General features: G+C 40.6%; 1 protein-coding gene across 4 annotated transcripts in view; it reads right to left on the reverse strand.

The window, feature by feature from the left end:
- Positions 1-1,738: 1,738 nt before the first annotated feature.
- The window catches only part of unc5cb (unc-5 netrin receptor Cb), a 107,007-nt gene continuing 89,801 nt past the window's right edge, over positions 1,739-18,944 (reverse strand). For 3 of the 4 annotated variants that reach the window (XM_068706189.1, XM_068706188.1, XM_068706187.1), the window contains 9 exons: positions 16,915-17,106; positions 14,590-14,952; positions 12,225-12,312; positions 11,901-12,072; positions 7,560-7,793; positions 6,799-6,948; positions 6,538-6,702; positions 4,813-4,991; positions 1,739-3,669 (listed from right to left, as the gene is read on the reverse strand). In XM_068706189.1, coding sequence (XP_068562290.1) covers positions 3,510-3,669; positions 4,813-4,991; positions 6,538-6,702; positions 6,799-6,948; positions 7,560-7,793; positions 11,901-12,072; positions 12,225-12,312; positions 14,590-14,952; positions 16,915-17,106 — 1,703 coding nt within the window. In that variant the 3' untranslated portion in view covers positions 1,739-3,509. The remainder of the gene's footprint in view (positions 3,670-4,812; positions 4,992-6,537; positions 6,703-6,798; positions 6,949-7,559; positions 7,794-11,900; positions 12,073-12,224; positions 12,313-14,589; positions 14,953-16,914; positions 17,107-18,944) is intronic. The other variant, XM_068706190.1, reaches the window with a different exon arrangement.

Below are 18,944 nucleotides of genomic sequence, written 5' to 3' on the forward strand. Positions count from 1 at the left end.
TTGAATCAATAGACCGAAGATTGGACCTTTTTTGAGTGTTTTAAGCTCTTTCTATGCCCTTTTTAGTTATTTAGTTTAAGGTCAAATCCTGCTTCGACTCTCTGTTCAGGGCTGTATCTCAGCCCCCCCCTCTCCGATTTTCACCATTGAGACATCCTTCGAACCGTAGGAGCCAATAGAATTGCCTGGAATTGAAAGCTAGATGATTGACAGCACTATTAGCCAATAAAGCTCAAAAAGGTCCAGCTCTGAAATCTGATTTGCTGAGCTTCCAACCCTCCCAAGAATCCGAGGAGTGTCGGAGAGACACGAATCGAACGGATTCACACGGAGCACCAGCAGCTGGACAAACATGCGTTGGAAGTACGGAGATATTCCATTTTTTCGCTGAGATTCGACCAAAAGTAAGTACAATATTCGATGAAAGCTGTGTGACTTTTTGTGTTCGAAGCTGAATATCTCTGCGATGGTTTACCGGGGAGAGAAATGGAAACTATGTCCGTAATCTCCGTCAGGCGCTCGTGCTTTTTCATGCTGCATGTTCGTAGGTAGCACGTTGCTAACGGAGTGTAGCAGCCTTTTTCTCCGGTCTGTCCCAGTCATATCGAGTATGATTTATGATATTTTGTTATTTGTTTGCTTGGCTGATGGGAGATGTGTTTGTCTCATGTAGAAGTGACCTAGTTCATGTTGTTCCCAGGACGCTGAGGTTTCTGCAGAACTATAACATCACTATATTCGTTCTTCGTGGGTTCTCTGCCAGTTACTTTTAACACAAAACTCTCTAAGTGTTGATGTACTCTGCGTCCAAATGGGGGACCCTCGGGTGTATCTGGTTTTAATGATGATGCTGATTCCCACATCTGTTTTTTCCAAGGGCACTGTGGAGGAGTTTTAGCTTGTGCCCAGTGATCCATCCTATGAGGACATGAAAGGAGTCATCTGCATTAGACAATCAAAGATATGAATTATGTAAAGAATATGAGTTGGTTCTCAAAAATGCCTAATTATTTATCATCAATAATCAATTTGTCCCAACTTGCAACCCGACCTGTTGCCTCACAGCCCTGAGGGTGAAGAAGACCCTGGCAAAAAATTTTAGAGACCCAAGACATCAAACTTAAGAGAGATGTTCTCATCACCAGAGACTTGCCACTGCCACTGGCCGATAAAAGAAAGGAGGGAAAAAAAGAGACTGTGAAAGATAGGACGAAGGAAACCAACAGCGAGGATGACCGATGGAGACAGTCTACAGGGAGTCTGAAAAATGTTTATTATGTCACGGGGGATCTGCCTCCCATTGTCTGAGCCGCCTCTGCCTCAGACCAAAAGTATTCAGGTTGCTTTCTGTATTCATTTTATAGTATTCATATGTTCATCTTATTAAATATTAAAAAAGGACCTCTGCATAAAACACTCGTTTATTGGTGAATTTGTGAATTTTGGTTGCCCTTCAGAGCTGAGGTGGAAGCTTTGCTCTCCTTTATTGTCTCTTCTTTCCACTCAAAGTTCATTTGTTCATCATTTTGCTGAAATCTATTGATAATTATTGTCTTGCTGAATGTTAAAATGTGTTTTAATGATTCATCTGATAAATCATCAAATTGCCCTGGCAACTCTACCACTATGGCATGTTTCTTATTGAATCTATAAATATGTGATTAATGAGTGTGAGTATATAAAACTACTATGCTTCTATAAAACCTTGCCTATTTATGTTGAACGCTGTTATAAAATTCATGTTATTAATCTCGCAATGCAAACAAATGAGATCCTCATGCTCCGTTTTCAATGTTGCATATAAATATAATTTATTATTAGTCTTAAAAATTCTTTCTTACACTTTGTACAATAACTTGACAGATGAAATGCAAGCAGTTGCGAGGAACATCATGAGTGCCAGAAACAGACAGGCTACATTCTCACTATACACAATAAAAATCATGAAGCTGAAGAACAACTAGGGAATGCAAAAGGCTAGCCCACTGAGAATGTAAGGATTGTTTCAGAAAGACGCAAAGTTTGCATAGACGGCTTTACGAAAACTGGGACAACTGCCATTAAAAAAACAAAATAAAACCAAGAGCCAAACAAGAACACTTGAAACAGTCACAAGTGCTGCTGCATCAAGGGAATGTTGCATTTTCAACTATCAGATATTTTTATGCACACATTCAGTGTCATCAGAACACTGATGGCGTCTGTCATTAATGAACAAACACAGAAGTCTGAGTCTGTTCTCCAAAATGACAGATGAAAGTCATTCAGTTCTGAACACAATAAATGACACTTTTTGAATGATGTGTGACAGTTAAGATGACCGCCCTCTGTTTGATCTCATACACTGTATGTCAATTATTTGGTACAAAGCAGTTGTATTCAGTTGCATTGGTCCTACAAAAATATACTTATTTGATTCCCTTTCTACAGTATCTACCGCTCCTCTCTGACTAGTCTCTTCAATGTAGATGATATCATCTTGAACAACATACAAATCATCAGCATCAGTCATGAATTTTATTCAGTATGGTAATATTGTCTCGACCACCCTTTATTTAGGGGTGATAAATTGATGTAATTAGCCAAATGACCTGATAATAAACATGCAAAGAAAATTCGTATGAAAAGAACAATCATAACCAATGCAACTTATCAAAAATATTTCAAAGACCTAAACAATAATCACGTAAAATAAGCACACATAATTGAAAATCATTAATTATACATGACATGAATAAAAAGTATTAAAAGTAGTTACGTCAACAAGACTTAAGTTGTAAAATGGTTACATTATTGATTTCCCTCTGTACATGTAAAAGAGTCGTTACTGCAAGAGTCCACCTGGAGGTGCTATGATACAGTCAAACATAATGGAACAGGAAAAAAAAAATATTCCTTAACAGACAGCATAAAATACAAAAAAGATGTGTATAAATAGGCATATTATTAAATACTATGTTAACACAGGACACATACTCATCCATGGAGTTGCTATGGAGACAGTTTTTTTTAGATGTTTCCTCTGATCCAAGCAGTGTTCCTTTGCTCTTTTGACCTTTGATAGTGTCTCACTTCTCAGACTGTTGTCTATGGCAAGGGCCTCATCCACATATACGCAGTCTATCCAAATAACCGGACAGCTGTTTCCAAGGAAACAAGAGCCAAAAATATCAAGTCGTTGTACCAGACAGAGAGAGAGAGAGAGAGAGAGAGAGAGCGAGAGAGAGAGAGAGAGAGAGAGAGAGAGAGAGAGAGAGAGAAATGACAGAGATTCTTGTTTACCCCTCCAACTTTTTACACCCTTTGTTGCCACTGTTTAACTGGGTCATGGCTGAGTAGACCGCGCGGTTTCTTTTTTCTTACACACCCACACACAGTACCTGTGAGTGTGTATCTGCATTTGTCATCGTGATGCCAAATGACTCGCCTGCTTTTCGGCGTCCACCTCTCATATTTTCTTTTTATGTCTTCTTCCTCCCTGGAATGTCACACTCCCTGGTGGGCAGATGTCAGTGTTCAGTCGCTGCAGGAACAAGGCTGTCATGGCGTCCCATCTCCTCCAGTACCTGGGCGAGGCGACCGAGGTTGCCATCAGGAAAATGCTGGGCCTCCCACAAGTCCAGGATCACTCCCGTGGGAGTGGATTTGGTGGCAAAGTAGTTCAGATACCTGGGTAAATGAATGTGGCAAAACAGATGAATGGAAGAAAAAGGAAGTAAGAGACAAATGTTTTTTTTCTAGAATTAGAACACAGGAATTGGCTGGTGCGCTGACATGGTTTGAAAAATGATGTCTACCTTTGGAAAGACTTTATATGAATGTCATGTCTAGAATGCACTATAAGCACATTCATAAGACATTATTATATTATAAGACTTGTAATAACATATACAGTATGCACATTATAACTACCATTATGTACCAAAGCATCATAACAAATCATAAATTCTAGTTTTCTAGTAATAACAAGCATATATAACATGCTATATAAGCTTTGTGACAATTGTATACGGTTATAAGCAACTGTCTGATAGACCTACTATAACTCAATTATGAGGACTCATGAGCTGTATTAGCTGGCTGCAGGTAAAGATACTGGATTCTTATGTGATAAAAATGTGAGTGGAAACTAATGAGCCCCATGTATACACTATGGTTCTGTATGAATCATCACTGTGAATGAGAGGTTGGTTCAAGTCTCTCCTTCCTTCACACCACACGCTGTCAGTGGTCTCGTCAATATGCAGCTGCTGCCTGTGATAAGGTGCCCCCCGCTGAGCTGGGACCTTATAACTGGACACACACTGTATCTCCATCACACACACACACACACACACACACACACACACACACACACACACACACACACACAAGACTATCAAAGACACATGGGTAACGTTTTCAAAAGAGAAGCATCGTTATATCTTTGTCTCTCTCTGTGTCCGTCTCAGTTTAGTCAAACTCAATTAATCTCGATTCAGCAGATGCTTATCCAAATGAGTCACACTGCCTCCGAAAAATTCAAATCAAATAAAAACAGACTTCAGTTTTGATCCCTGCATTATCTTGATGCCTAATTTTTGTGAAAATAGAATTTGGCAGTTCAAATTGCACATCAACAACTTATAGGGAGATTGACAATATTTCTAAAACAAGTGACTCTTTTTTTATTCACTTGATCTCTTTCATTTTCCCTTGAAACATGAGCAAATCCTGATGCCAGCATGTTCTTTTGGCCAGACTGTGACCACTAAGAGCCTAAATCTACTGTCACTCCTTTTCTCTCTCAGACAGCCCTTTTCCTCCACCCACCTGTCAAGGTTAAGTTTGTGGGCCAACATCCTCCAGTCATTTCCCCTGGTCTGTGGTGCATCCAGACTGCCACACAACTTTTGTCGGATGGAGACAGGGATGCGGAAGGCATTGGGCCCCACCAGTGTGGTGATGTTACTTGCAGGGTCCAGCAGAGACGTGTCAATACTCTGGGAATCCTGCACAGAGACAGAGAGACAGAGACAGAGAGAGAGAGAGAGAGAGAGAGAGAGAGAGAGAGAGAGAGAGAGAGAGAGAGAGAGAGAGAGAGAGAGAGAGAGAGAGCGAGAGAGAGGAGGGACACAGAATGTAGTAGTGAGATTTTTTCAGCATGTACATAATTGAACAACATCTCTCAAAATTAACCATAATGTGCCTCAAAATTGATCCATTGCACAGAAAATTTCTGTTTCCAGGTACATTTCTTATGTTATTGTCGTTAATTTATTGATGCGAGTGACTGATTTTCAAATATATTGCACCTGGAGGATTAAGTGCTGGAGGTCTGGCTACAGAAACCAGAGCAAGAACCAGAGACAAATGAAGCAAGGTCAGGCAGAGCCGCAGTTCTGGACTGCATGTACCGTAATTCATCTCATTACTGAGCACAAAGCTTGAGTGCTCCGCCATCCCTCAAGCTCTATCCTGCTGGCCAGATGGCCTTTGTGAAACAAGTGCAACACGACTGGAGGGTGATTATTCCCCCTCTGCTCTGCATTGGCCTGTCAGGACTATATGAAGGCCGTAGGGTCAAGACTCCCCGTCTTCCACCCTGTCAGTGTTTTTATGAACATTGCAAAAGAAGGGAAGAGGACATGGGAGAGAGGGTAAATTCATTCAAGTATCTAACACAACAAAGAGACAAGGAAAGCAATGTGGTAGAGGAAATGCAGGAATTCCATTATCAAAATTCTTAAGTTTTGAAATGTGTGAAATGTGTTTTTGTGATGCATTGCTCATATCTAAACAAAGAGAGTCCTTCTTTTAGTGTGTTTTAAGTGTTAAGGCTGTATTTTATTTATTTTCTCATTGAGATTAAAGCTATAGTTCAGGTGTTTTGAAGTGGGCTTGTAAGAGGTACTTATCCATAGTCAATGTATAACCTCCACTATATGATGGTCAGGACACAAAACAGTTTGGAGAAGCAGATAGTACAAGCATGGAAGCAAAGCAATGTACTGCTGTGAATGGGGTCAGCAGTTTATTTTAGTAAACATTTTTAATTAAAGGTATTTCAGACAGCTAAAAGCAAGGCCAACTTAAAAAAATCAGTTTAAGTGTACGCTATTTTTAGAATATCTGAGAGTGAAACTTATCTATACTGTTGTTAGGTGTCGAAAATACATTTTGCTTCTGCCCCCATCCACAGCAGTACGTAAAAACCACTTCTGCCAAGTGCGTGCATGAGGTATATCAACAGTGTAAGGGTAAGTAGTTAATCGATTGTGTACTGTAGTTACTAGATTTAACAGTATAACAGCTTTATAAAGGAATAGCATGAGATTGATATTTTTTCTCGACTTTAAGGAGGTCCAGCCAACCGTGTGATACAGAGAACAATGAACAGTATGAAATGTGTCATTTACGGTAAAGCGTAATGCACTTTGATACACAGCGTTTAACAAGTCAAGTGAGGGGGCAGCATGACAACACAGTCAAAAGACAGACAGGAAGGTTGACGGCACAATAGTTTTACAGGTGAATTTATGCGAGTATAAACCCTACCTCTGAAAGTGTAGTGTCCAGCTGAAAAATCTGTCCTTCTCCCTCCACCTGGCGCACACATATCTTACAGGCCAGGTCCACAGTGCTGGAAGAGAACCGCTCCAGGGTAAAGCAACAGTGGAGGTTTCTCTGTGAGCCGCACCACACTTGTTGAAAGGAAAGCTCCTACAGAGAGGTGCAGAGAGTAGAAGATTTACTCGGCTGTCAGCGAGCGTGTGAAAATGTTTGTTGTCTCTCTGAGAAGGCGTACGAACAGTTTACCTGGTACTTGGCTAGTAGTTTGCTCTTCCACAACGTGTGGGGGACATCGTGGATGGAAAGTCTCAGGTTGTGGGTGCTGTCTTTAAAGTTGAGAGTCTTTGGTTCATCCAACAACTTCCCACCCATTTGCTTCTCCATCTGTAAGACTTCCTAAATACACAAACACACTTGTTTAGTTTTGAAACCATGTCTACTGACCTCGACACAAACGGGTCTACTATTGTGCTGCTGTAAACTGTTGTTTGCTGCGGCAGTTTCTTGCAAATGCAAGAACCTGAATCTGGACCAGCCATCTGAAACAAACTTCAATGCCTTTGCAGCAGGATCACTATCACTTCTCATTACCCATTCCCAAACTTAATAACCGTGTTTAATATCCCTGCTCAGTATCATAATCCCTCCTTATCTTTCCTCCATGTAGGTAGATGGAGGTATTAAACAGAGGGAGACAATAGTAGAGGGATAAAGGTGGCTTATTTTGTATTGGCACAGCAGCTACATCTTTCTAGGAACAGCAACGCTTTACAAATGCAAGCGCTTGTCTCCCCTTATTATGACACACCAACACAATAATTTCTCATTCTGCCTCCCAAAGCTCATCTGCTGGCTATGCCTACACACACACATGAACAATTCAGTCGAAATGACACACTCACAAACATCATTAATGCTCACAAACACATTTAATTCCTGCTACATAATCTTTTGCAAACACAGAGACAAAAGAACGGATCCGCACATGCAACCTGCTGTATATTTACCTTGAATGCGTCCTGTGTGTCGTCCAGGCAGTAGACCCTGATGTGATATTCCATGGCGGGGCAGGTGACAGGGCCGAAGATGGCTAGTTTGAGGCGCTTGGTGGTTGCAGCGCTGAGAGATTGGCCCACTAAGCAGGAGGTACCCAGTGTCTCTGTCAGGATGTGGCAGGACTCATCATCCATTTGGATATAGCACGGCGTGGTGAAATTTTCCTCTCCTACCACCACCACATCCTACATGTGGACAGGAAGACCGAAAATGTGACACAAGTGTAGGAAATAATAAGCTAAAAAAAAATAATAATACAGAAATAGTCTAGGCTTCATAATTTTGTTACATGTGGTAGTATTTGCAGTTGGAAAAAATAACATTATATAGAGGGGAAAAAACGAACAAAAGAAGAAATAATTAAAAGCATTTATAATGCTGTCACTCTGGCTCTGTTCCCCTCAAGTTTTAATTTGTTGGCAAGTATAGCCATTAATATCAGAGAAAAAAGTTCACTGTTGCTTTCTCTAAGACACATTATAAAATTAATGTTCTTCTAAATCTAATTAAATGGTTTCTTTGCATTCCTATAAATTACACTATTTACTATTAAGCACTATAAAATACATTTTCTATGTATTCATTCAATGGAGATAATTAAGCACAGCAAGTTGAGCTCAAATTGTCGTTTTACAGAATGTAAGTTTATTCCGTTTTTGAGGGGGGAATTGATCTAATGCATTAGTAAAAAAAAGTGCACTTCATTTGACATATTTGTAATTATCACATTTTTAAACTTGTCTGTGGCACAGTGGTCATTCTCAAACTTTCACTTGTATGACATACATGTTTGATAGCTAAGCTGGAAGCAGAGATGTGAAGAACTGACTTTTTTAGATTTTACAAAACATGTCAATTCCAAAGACGATATTCAGCATAAGGAAAAGTGCCACAAGAATGTTGTTTGATTGGTCGAGTTTTGAAATCTGGTACGAACATACTTTGGCAAAGTAGCTAACCGTACAGTATTTTGACATTTCTAGATCACATGAAAAATCTCACTTTTTTCTTTTGAAGTAGGAATTTTAATTTTAACATACTGATCTGTTGGGGTCTCACTACTCGGGTCAGAGGACAGGTGGAGAGAAAATGGCTACTATTTCAATCAGAAGATGGGGTATGGCAGAACTTTTCATTGAACCGCCTGACAGTGAGAGTGGAGACAGTACAGAGGATAGTGATGAGATGAGATGATTGTCAATTTATTCAAATAGCTGGATGCTGTTGCTAACCTGGCAGTTGTAAAAAAACATGAAATCAAAGAGAGAATGTCCCTGGATAAAGACACTGCATCAATTTCTACTACAGAATAGCCCAAATCGTAGCTACTATCAGACACATCGACATGGACTAGCAGGATCGAACCACCAATCCTCTGATTGTAGGACGACCCTGCACTGAGCACTTTAGTGTGGGCACTATTCTTTTTGTCCATGCTTGGCACAGCAATGCATGGCTCTTACATTGTAATTCACATAAGATCGATTTTGAAAATGTAGGCAAACCAGGAGAATAATTCCACCATGGGAAATTTAAAACTTCAGCTGTGGGCACAAATGGGTTAATTGACACCGAGTTAAAATCTAAATTTAAGGGAGAGAGTACAATTGGGGGGTCATGGCTTTTCACATAAGCTGTGACCCTGAAATATTACACTTGGCATGTGTGTATTACTTATGTCTGACACCCTGTCATTGCTTATGTCAGGTAATAAAAGACTGAGTTTCTGGACCATTTGTAGGTGACCCCTGTACTTGCACTAATGCCACGACATATTTATTTTCCAATAAGACGGTCTGTTCAGGGGAGGCTTCCCCCTCTCTTGATCTCTCTTGATCTTGCCTTCTCTCTCTCTCGCTCTCTCTGTTTTTCTCTCTCTAATCCAAACACTCCTGTGAGCAGCACACTGGCTTTAACTCAGCCTATTATGAGAGACAGAAGAGGAATTACAGTATTTTATTGTGAGCTAGGCCGTTTAACAGCAGTATTATGGCTGATCATTAGACTCTTTAACTGCTCCTGAGGGATGGCACTGGGGCTCCTTATTGGGGGATAATTAGAACACACAGTGGAAAAGTAGGCTTTTGCTTCATACATGTGTGTGCAGGCGCAAACATGAAACACACACACATATTCACACAGTATACATAATTCACAAATTTGCGACTGCATTCATCAGCAGAGATTTTCTTTCTTAGAGGCGTGGGAGGATGAATCTTTGTAGGAGAGTTACTGAAGCAGAAAGCCCCACATGTTCCTCATTATATGACTTGCTGTCTTCATCATCATCATCATCATCATCACAACACCATGTTCCCTCAATGATGCTGTGCGTGTGTGTTTTGACGGGGAGGGGGTGTTTGTATGTATGTATATATATATATATATATATATATATATATATATATATATATATATATATATGGGAATCACTTCAGATGAGCTCATCTCTCTCATTTCTATAGTTATGAATACACATTTTGACAGAGGAAGTCATATAAAGCAATATTTCACACGCAGCATGGAGGCTGGCCTCAGTGAGAAGACAAGCTCATATAAGGAAGCTGCCATCGCCTTGGATATAACCTTCTGCATTTATATAATCAATAGCAAGTGTGTAATTACCACGGGGGACGGGGGAACACGTCCCTTCCAATATATGAAATATGGATAAATGTCCACCCCAATATTGACCAGACACGTCAACGGATACTCCAAACTCCAGACTTGGAGGTATGAGGACATTTTGATACAAACAGGAGCCAGACTGACCAGTGGGACAATTGGTTACTTCCAGAATGCATTAGACTATACACACACACACACACACACACACACACACACACACACACACACACACACACACACACACACACACACACACACACACACACACACACACACACACACACACAAGCTCACAGACAGTTGGTCCCCCCCAGTGTTGCCCTTGATCAATATTATTCCTCCTTAAAAATACTCAATTTACCCTGAGCTATAATAGCTGCCTCGAAGTGATTCATCACTGTCACAGAGGCATGTGGGGCCAGTCTGGCAGTTTTTCTGTGCTTCATAAGTCATATCATCACATCAGCAGTGGAGATTGTGCAAAGACTTCTTAAAAGTGATGTTATTCAAGCTCAAACTCAATATGCTGACAGATATATATTAAATATAGGATGGTGCTGAGTAGTTGGCTTTTCAAAATGTGACTGGCCTTTACAGTATGCTTCAACATTTACCTAAATATCCTCCCCAAGAGTAGCATCCTCTTCAAATTGATGTATTATTCATTTTATACTTTATAGACTAAAATCCAAATTATTAAGAAAATTAAACTTTGGGTGTTTTTCTACTGCTTTTCATTCTGCTCGTGTTAGATCCTGCTGTTACACAATTGATGAGCCTATGGGTTGTTTTTACACTTTGAGCATCTTCCATTTTAAAAAATGTTTCCGCACACTCCTGCCTGTGAGAGTTCATTACAAACCACATGGAAGGAGTGCTTACTCAGAAAGGCTCTCTCGGCAGGTAAGAAAATGATGCTTATAACTGCCTTAAACGAGATCTTTCGTATTATTATTATTATCTGAGGTGTACTACTCCTTTTTGGGGAGAGAGATGAAAACTGGACCAAATTCAAAGCAGTTTTTGGGATGAGGTTGGAAGCATAGTTTCTCTACAAATGTTTGTGGTAAGTGTACTTTTTGTGTGTCTATGTGTGTGTCTGAGACAGACAGAGAAAGTGAAGAAGAGAAGGAGAGACAGGATAGGCAGAACACATTCACACTGCTGCCCTCAGCAACCCAACTTATCGTCATCAGCACTGTTAATGATGGAGCCTGCAGGCACAGGGCTTCCAAAAGCACAATCACAAACAGCACACACACACAAATAGTCATTCATAAAAGGTACAAGGGGAAAAATCTGTCCCAGCCTGTTCCATGCTATCAGAGGTTTTCTATTTCTGCACCTGGTTGCAACAGGGGTTCGCTCCGAGTGCTGAGCTGCAAAACAAAACAGGGGAAGTTGATCCCCTTCACCTCCTCCATGCTATCTATGGTACTATTGCCATTACATTATTTTGTTATTCTCGAAACCTTTCCCTTTGCTCTTTGCTAGGTACAATTTTTAACCAACCAAATGCATTGTGGATGTGGATAAATCACATCTGTGAATCTTATTTTAGTTGGCAAACATGTCATATTTGAATACTCCACATGACATTTTCAAACTTGGACTGTGGTGATAGACGTAGGAGTCTGCTGCACAGTTTTCACCCCACATCTCACCTCCCAGTGGTTCTGCTGTGACTGGCTCTTGAGCTGGATCAGCCAATCCTGTTGGCCGTCAAACACAGCACAGTGGTGCATGGTGATGATGAGGGGCCGAGTCAGCAAGGCCCCGGGGGGTCCACAGCTCACCACAGGGCTCAGCACTGTTTGGCCATCTTCCACCGAGGGCCTGGAGGTGCACATAGAATGACACACATACAAGTACACACAAATGCTGTTTAGTGGCAATGTGACAGCAGTCTCGGTGTATTTGTGACATGGTGGAGTTGACAGGGGTAAACACAGCTCTGGGGCATTGATGTGGCTGGCGGCACTGCATACCTCATGTTCTCCTTCCTCTGAACCGTCACATACATCTCATACACTCTGCCCTGAGGAATGGCCCCTGCTGGAATAAGCAGACTCACACCTGGGGAGCACAAACACAGACAAGCAAAAAGGCACACATAAGAGTTGTCAGGTAGATCAGAGGAGTCTTTCAGAGATGGGTTTTCACTGCCCATGCCAATGTCATGAATGTGTTTAATAGGTTTCTTCTGTTAACTACTCTTTACTGGTGCAGTACTACATATCCAAATAGTATATCCATTATAAATAATTGGTTTATATTTGTGAATGTTAGGGACCTTTGTTTCACAGTGTAAATATACATATGTAATACTAATATTTTTTTGTTTTTTATGCTGGTCTGATGTGTCTGTGCTCTCACTGACTTTACGCTTAAAGCCCTAGTAAAAAGTGATGATTATTTCAATAACAGAAGTATAGTAATAATCACAATTCCCCTCAGCCCCACATATAAAAAAATATTGCAGTTTATTGTCTTCTCCTATGGCACCAGGAAATGGTGTGACATTTCATTTCTAAAATCAATGATCTCTCTGCTCTTCATAGCATTCTCATAATGTTGCAGCCAGCATGATTTACATTTTTCCATCTCAGATTGATTTGATATGATGTCCTGTCCAATGTGTTACTTAGGACCCTACCCCCCCACATTCCCTAATGCACACACATACACACAACAACACACACACACACACACACACACACACACACACACACACACTTTCTCTCTGGAGGGGTTTCTCAGATAGCTCATTGATTTCCCATGTCCTTGTACTGAACTTTTCAAAAGGTGACAGACAGCTTCTCTTGCTAGCTAGCAAGGCAATCACAACTCTGCCACGGGGACGTCTCGCACACTGCCACTCTCCCTCACAGCAAAGCTTCAAAAGAGATAGGAAACGCATTTTAAGATGCAAAATACCAAACAGCCACACTGACGGTGCCACAAAATATTTCATTACCCAGACTCACGAACAGATCAAATATCAAATGTGCTCTTTCCTCTCCCTCTGCCTATGTAACTTGATGAGGTGGCTGAGCACAACTAGCAGCTCAGAACATTTTTACAGGAATCAAAAAAACGAAAAGTTAAGAAACTTGAGGAGTCGGTGTATCCTTTAATGTCTCTGCTAGTTTGTCTTTGCCTGTCAACATGCATCTCTGGCATGTTACAAACAGCCCACATGTGTTTGAAGTGAGGACAGCATGGAAACAGTATGCCTCTACATCAGTACTTCCAGTGCACACACCTTAGGTATCCATCAACCCTTGTCATACTGTGTGCAGTTAACACACTGATAGGTTGCATATGGTTTGGCGTATTATTTTAAGGTCACATCTGTGTGATGTGACCTTGATCCTGCAAGATGGTAAAGAGAAAGCTTAGATTTCATACATCTGGAACATAATTTATACTGTATTTCAGTCCAGTTTAGTCCGCATTTTCAAAAATGTACCCGTCTCTTAAAGGTAGAAACAATCATACCAGTACTCAATATTATTAGTTTTGGCACATTTCACCATGTGTAATGAGAAATGTGATTATTGGCTTTGTTACAGAGACTTATAGAAAAGATCAATACCACTCTCATCTGTCCGCTAAATATAAAGCTACAGTTAGCAGCCAGCTAGCTTAGCTTAGCATAAAGACTGAAACCAGGGGGAAACACCTAGCCTGACTCTGTCCAAAGGTAACTAAATCAGCTTACTACCACCTCTAAACACTAATTAACACTTTATATCTTGTTTGTTTATTCTGTATAAAAAAGTGTTTTTGGAGGAATTTGTGTGCAAGGCAAACGTTACTGCACAAAGCCAAGAAAAGTCTGGGGTTTCAAGTGCCCATTTCATGGATTCTTTAAGGGAAACATTTCGGTCTAAGAATATCGTCACCTATTATGAATAAAAAAATGAATGGCCCCACAGAGGAAGAGCTGATGGATGATCTATCTCCAGACTAGACTGTGGAGAGGACTTAACCCTACCGGTAGGAAAATATATGCACACCCACACATATTCACATCTTCTCACATGCACAGACACAATTTGACTAAATGCTGAATAAAAGCTTATAAAGCACCTGAAAGGAGAGCCACGGGTAGATGAACACATGCTGCTCCAATGAACACAGACACAAGACAGATAAGGAGTTTTAAGATGAACTGTAAATTTTGCTGGAACTTGGAGATCCCTCTTTCATGAATGAGAGCTCATTTATTCCTTTCTAATACTATGCTTATCTCTGCATATTTTGAAATACGCAAACATTTCTGCCTGATTAAACATATGAATACTCAATGACTCACAGATCAACACACAAAAATGTCTGGTACAGTACCTGAGTTGGGCACAATGAGGTGCCCCCCCTGGGAGCTGAAGGAGCCCAACGCGGTGCAGGATGGATCCCTAGTGCGGAGCAACGTCTGGGTCTGTGTGCGACGGCCCATCGTGCAATCGTTGTTGTCCAGGAGGCAGTGTGGTAGCTTAGGCGACAGTTTAGAGGAAAATTCCCCTCCCAGGTCATCTTGTGGGGTCACTAAACCTGAGGAGTTGTACACCTTAATCTTCAGGTTGGGAAGAGGGTCCAGCAGAGGAGAATTAGTCATGGGGATTTTGTCAGCCACATCGTGGAGGGCGTAGACGGGGCCGCGGTACATGGCAGCCGCTGAGGTCAGGTCAGGGGGTGCTGTTAGGAGATCAGCTGGAAAAGAAAAGAAAGTGACATCAGTCACGCAGAGTAAATGTCTTGAGAGAAGTTTTGCGGTCATCGCATACTCTTTCCAACTGGCAGGAAGCCAATTTCAAACCAATATAGCCACGAGGAACTAAAGTGTTGCGGCAATCAGCAAGAATGCAGCTTGACTTTACTCATTTGTTTTTTCGCTCATTAGGGAGGTCCACTTCACCACCAAGAAACATTACTCAGTCAGAGAAGTTATAGGCGCAGCTGTGATTCATGAGTAACAGATGGCATCACTAACACTCAGTTTACCCAATAGGTACAAGGATTAATGTTCAATAGCTGTGCTGAGTGGGTGGAGCAAGAGCAGTGGGAGCGCTCTCTCCTCCAGCTTTTCCACTACCTCCGACCCTTCTCTGCTTTCCAACAACATCAACTTTCTGCATTGGTGCAGATGTCAATGTAGGTCACAAAGTGTTCAAATAAAACAAGAGACGGGTAAAATTATGATTTATGCCTATTCTCATTCAAATTTTCTGTAGTTGTACAATAGTTGTAGTCATACAGTATTCGTATATATTTGTGTCATTATTATAAATGCTATATAAAATATTAACTACTGTATAGGCATAGTAGTTAAGGTGTAGTCAGAATTATTGCAGTAATCTCATTATGTTCTTTTTAAAAAAATAAGTAAGCCAAAATGTTAGAGTTCTACACTAGTTAAGAAATGGCTCAAAATAAATAACCTAATATTACTTTGCTGACATTGACAGTCAGTACAGACATATAGACTGGTCTTGATTTGTTTATCTACCACCATCAGGTCCTGTCTTCAGTTATCTGGTTCAGACATCTACTGATTTGGACTGCCAGAGGCTATCAATATAGTAATGAAATATACTCGTAAACACATTTTTCTTAAACCTATTTAGTCAAAAGACAATCTGTTGCATTAACATTATGGTTTACTTTACTTTTTGGGGGTGCCTGTTGCTGTTGTTTGCAAATGTTTCTTCTTCTGTTCAGTGGTGGATTAGCAGATGTCTTTGATATGTGTTTAACAGTGACAACAATCCTACATTTAGCAAAGATTTTGGTTTTAAATACCCAAATCTTCTTTTCCTGTGTATTATTTTCTTTTTTTTTCCAGCTTTTCTTTTTCTAGTTCCTAAAACCTCAGACTGACTTTTACATTTACAACAAACAATTCCTCTGATCTGTCTGTTTCACTGCTATGTTATTGTCCAGCTCACTGCCACCTGTCCTCAATTCTGCATCGTATCTTATATAAGTCATGCGTCACCAGCCCAAATCTAATTAAGAGTTTAACATGCAGACTGGCATTATTATGCCTTAATGAAGGGGCATAGTTCGGTCTACCATCACAGCGACGAGCAATCAAATAGTTTCATCACCTTGCTCGCAAAAACATGTCGTCTGTATTTCTCTCACAAGCTTCCTACTCATCTCCAGTCAAAAGGGCACATTTACATTCACATCATCACTAACACACACTGGCGCCAGAGCGGCTGAGTCAAACTTATCTCACCAGGTTAATGCTATGGGTCGCTAATGCAAGTGATTTCCAACGCCTGACATTACAGTTATGCAATCATCGGCGTAACTGACTGAAATGTGTATCGAAAACGCCCAGTACCAAAAGCAGCGATCGAATGCCCGGTCAGATTTGTTGTCTTGTTTACTTATGCTTCAATCAGATATACACTGATTTAACTCATAACTTTGCTAACATTTTGGTATCTGTATTCTATTATTATTGTATCATTATAAGTATCAGAAGAATTCAAAAGATGAATAGCCGTAATGCCATCTGATGTTCGCTAACTAACTCACAGGTGATATAAAGGAAATCATGTATGCATGTGAAAACAAGACATAAAGCATGTGCACACAGATGCACACTAATACATGCAGGCAAACACACACAAAAAAGAAACATATATCAATACTGAACCCCACCTTTGCGGGCGGTCTTGATGCTGACTGGCTGGAAACCTCCATTGAGGGCGGAGGAATCAATGATATCAGAGTCAAAGTCGCGGTGGTTCTTCCTGTAGATGAAGAGCGCCACGACGACCGAGATAACCAGACACATGATCACCGCAATGACAATACCCACATACAGAGCTACATCATCTGTACTGGGGGCCACTGGAGGAGGAGCGGGAGAGACAAAAGACAAAAAGAAAAACAGTCTTTTAAGATCTCATGAGTTCACATCAACAGCTTTCTTTCTCAGTATGCAGGGGTTGTGATGAAACCATTATCAGCAAACTAATATCCTGTTTTAAGATTGAGCCGGATATTAATAACCATCTACTGGGAAATAAATGCATACAGTTCCCCTGTCTTTTTTTTTTTTTTACTGTGGTTAATGCTGGCCCGCTGTGGCAAATAATCTGGGTGTTGATTAAATAATAGAGGACACTCTTAATTGTAAAAAGTGAAAAGGGATAATGATGCATGTACTGTAGAGAGTCACACACAACTTTGTCTTTTTCTCCTTTCAGCTTGGCCATTTTACATTCAATTTTGGCTGATGTTATACACTAAAGGGCACACAAATAGCTCTTCCTTACAAAGACGTCTGCTAAACATATGCAAGAGTCATGATGTGTTGTGTGTTAGAGGGGCCTGTACACCATACATCATACAGATAACTAGAAAAACAAGATAATAAATATAATGATGATGAACTCTGTGCACAACGATGCAATTAATAAGGACGGCTGCTCCAGTGCAACCCAATGACACACTGTCCTAACAAGCAGACTCAGAAGCGAGATCAAAAGTTCTGAAGACGGAGATATAGCTGTTTTCATCTTCAAATTGCCGTGCCATGTGTTGGAGTTCAGAGTCTGCCTCTGTCTTTGTTCTTACACACTGAAGATAAGATCTAGACATAGCTTGCATTTCTCAAATTGTCTTTCATCTCTGTCTCCCTTCCCAGAGTCTTTCTGTCCACTTTCCAGCTGGAGTAACCTCTGTGATTAGCGGGCCTGGCATGGACATGGTGGCTCTTGGAAACGCAGACTCAGACAGGCACGCATTACCGATCCGACCTTTTAATGGATGCCTACTGACAGTCTGAACTCTCTGTAGTGTTTGGTAAAGAATGTTCTTCACTGTCACCATGTTGACAATAGGGGAGAAACTCTTCTTTAGAGGTAGCGAAATGCCAGAAGGCATGCGTGAGCCTGAATATGTGCATTGTTCAGCCAATAAAATCACACTGTAGATGTCAGGGGGCTCTCCAAAAAGGCAAAGAACAAAGTATAACGACGCATTCTTATTCATGGGAGAATAAAGTTATTCGATCAGAGAAAAATGTCTGTTTTTTGAGATCATTTGAGTATGCAAATGCAACAGAATCTGCACCAGCAGAGGGCAGCATCAACCATAGATCCATACACAGCACTTTCAGGACATGCATGATGCTGAGCATTTGTGTAAATTAGCCTCATGTGTCTCAGGGATACAGATGGCACTCAATCTGTGTCTCCAGTGTTCTCTTGTACAAAGGAGAAGAAGGAGAAAAGCAAGAGAAGGGAGTGTTTTTTTTGACAATCGAAAGCCATAAGTTGTGTTTTTTAGCACATCCTTGGTCTCCAAGAGTAAACGTGTGCAGCTTTGTTTTCTCTAGTTATGACTTGATGTTTTTTTAGCTGGATGAATACGTTTTAAATCTAACTAAACAAGCACGTCATTCAACACTCAGTTTAAAATCCATTATATTCAATGCTCTTAGAGAAACTCTATCGAATTGAAATTGGGTATGACCTTCACCAAGGCGTTAATTTTTGCTCGCTGTATTAACATAGTGATTAAGAATAAAAGTAGATAGTTTCTTTCAGTTAAGATGTACTGAATGGCCACAATTAAAGAGGTACGGGAAGACTTCATTTTCCTCGGTCCCAGGATGTGTGTGGCCTCGCTCTCTTTATGCAACCCTAACTGAGACATCACATTAAAGAAGAGTGTCAAGATAT

Source organism: Cebidichthys violaceus, unplaced genomic scaffold (assembly GCF_023349555.1).
Source record: "Cebidichthys violaceus isolate CVI_PGR_0920_01 unplaced genomic scaffold, fCebVio1.0.p SCAF_12, whole genome shotgun sequence".
Taxonomy (NCBI): Eukaryota; Metazoa; Chordata; class Actinopteri; order Perciformes; family Stichaeidae; genus Cebidichthys; species Cebidichthys violaceus.